This window comes from Phalaenopsis equestris, unplaced genomic scaffold, assembly GCF_001263595.1.
Source record: "Phalaenopsis equestris unplaced genomic scaffold, ASM126359v1 Scaffold000079, whole genome shotgun sequence".
Classification (NCBI taxonomy): domain Eukaryota; kingdom Viridiplantae; phylum Streptophyta; class Magnoliopsida; order Asparagales; family Orchidaceae; genus Phalaenopsis; species Phalaenopsis equestris.
The window spans coordinates 88,921-90,943 of NW_018164521.1; the positions used below are offsets into that span (position 1 = coordinate 88,921).

The 2,023-nt window shown below is 36.7% G+C and overlaps 1 protein-coding gene across 1 annotated transcript; it reads right to left on the reverse strand.

The window, feature by feature from the left end:
* Positions 1-1,133: 1,133 nt before the first annotated feature.
* On the reverse strand, positions 1,134-1,686 carry LOC110019810. The gene has a single exon (XM_020717650.1). It carries the CDS (start codon positions 1,598-1,600, stop codon positions 1,295-1,297), a length of 306 nt encoding a protein of 101 aa, XP_020573309.1. The 5' UTR covers positions 1,601-1,686; the 3' UTR covers positions 1,134-1,294.
* Between the last annotated feature and the right edge of the window lie 337 nt (positions 1,687-2,023).

Genomic DNA, 2,023 nt, shown 5'->3' on the forward strand with positions numbered 1-2,023 from the left:
AACAATATAGTGTAAGTACAAAAACAAAAAAAAATAAAAATTCATATCAAATATTATCATAAAAATAAATAAATAACTAAAAAAGATAACTACTAAATAAAATATGTAATCAAACTATCTACTCCCTCTTTTGATACATCAGAATGAGAGTGTACACAAAACTGCTAAAAAGCAAAGAAAATATGTAATCAAACTAAGTTTGCATTCATCCTATCAAAAGAAATATTGCTTAAAATGACTGGCAGATAAACCCTCGTATTAAAGTATAAAAATAATCGACGTCTTGATTTGTGATCTTGACTTGCCAGTAAAAAACCAAGCAATAAGGATTAGTATGCTTGATGTCCAGCTCAATTTCGAAAAGGCTCCAATCAATGCTTGACTAATATTGGAACCTTGGTCCAAATAAACATTCATGCCCACACGATTCTTAATTCTCACTATAGTTGGAATGTTTGTCGAGATATTTGAAGAAGTAAAAGCTATGACAGCAAAATCTAATGGTGATCATGGGTGAGAATCCCGAAAAAGCAGAAGTTGTTGAGGCCACAAAAATCAAGAACACCCAAAGCCTTACGAAAAATAGTAAAGGACAGAGCGGATTAATTCTCTTAAAATTTAAAACTTAAATCCTAGATTTACTTTTAAGGTCCATCGCATTTCCAAACAAACCCCATTTGCAAATTCCTCCTCCTTCACACTATCAGTACATCAATATCTTCCTCCAATGAGCTCTCGGCCACAAATTCATCTTCTCCATCACATTATGACGTTCTGACTGGTTATCCCCGACAACCCCCTATAATAAACTCTCACACTACGCACGTCGTTGGTCTTATTGATGCCTTCCTTCGTATGTTTAATCTCTGCCAAGAACCACAAACCGTGAGGGCAAGAACGATGATTCTAACGAAGGTTTAAACCAATTCAAATTCAAATGGCTTTCAATCAAATTCAAGTGACTTATAAGCCCAATGAAGGGTTCTCGAAGCAAAAGATTATCCTTTATTTAGAGAAGTTTAATCCAAAATGAACTTTTGACCATATTTCTCCATATGAATATACAACAGATTAATTAGACAACTAGGTATTATGAGACGTGTATAGCCAGTTTTCCCTAATACACTAGAGCATGCAACCAAATGAAACTGAGACAATACCACAAATCCAATAAAGTAAAATCCTACAAATTTAGAATCGAACAGATTTCACATGCACAGCAAGAAAAAGAAACAGTTTCCGTAAGGTCACATTTCCAAAACAAGGGAAAGGGATTTCTAAGGTTACCCTGGAATCAAAAGACAATCCGAAATTGGGGCGCGTTAGACCCAGCAGCCGGGATGATCTCCCAGCGGCAAGGTTCCAACTCATCCGAAACCGGGCAATAACCAGCAAGCGTCACCTTCTCACCAGCTGCCACCGCCGAACCGAATTCGAACACCGTCACGTCCGCCGGCCGACGAACCTCCATTGCGCCGTTTAAGCCTGAAGTTTCCACCGCTGCCTCGGAGGGCTTCGCTGCAACCCCGTCTCCACCATTGTTTGTTGCAGGAGAGTGACCATTCAGTGCTTTCCCTTTCCACCACGAAAGCAGACCCATCGATAGGAGGGCGGTGTAGGTAAGCTGGAACGATACGGAATTGGGGGGGCTTTTTTGGATGGATCATAGAAGTGTTCCCAGGATCTCTTTTACTAATAAGACTGGGGATTTATTAAATTTTAATTATTACTTTGTTTAATATCATAAATTTATGTATCTGAGAAGCTCGAAATAACGAAATAAAATGAATTAATTTATTATAAAAAATTTATTTATTTGGTTAAAATTTCGAATATATTCAATGATAATTTCTTTGAAGTAATCATTTTGTAAACTGAACATTTGCATAATATACTTAAGTGATAGAAATGCTCTATGCTAAATCATTATCAAAATTGTTTTCTCAAAGGCAAACATTATATGTACCACTAGAATATTCTAAGGAGGACTCTTCAATCAGGTTTCCTACCATACTTGAGGAAA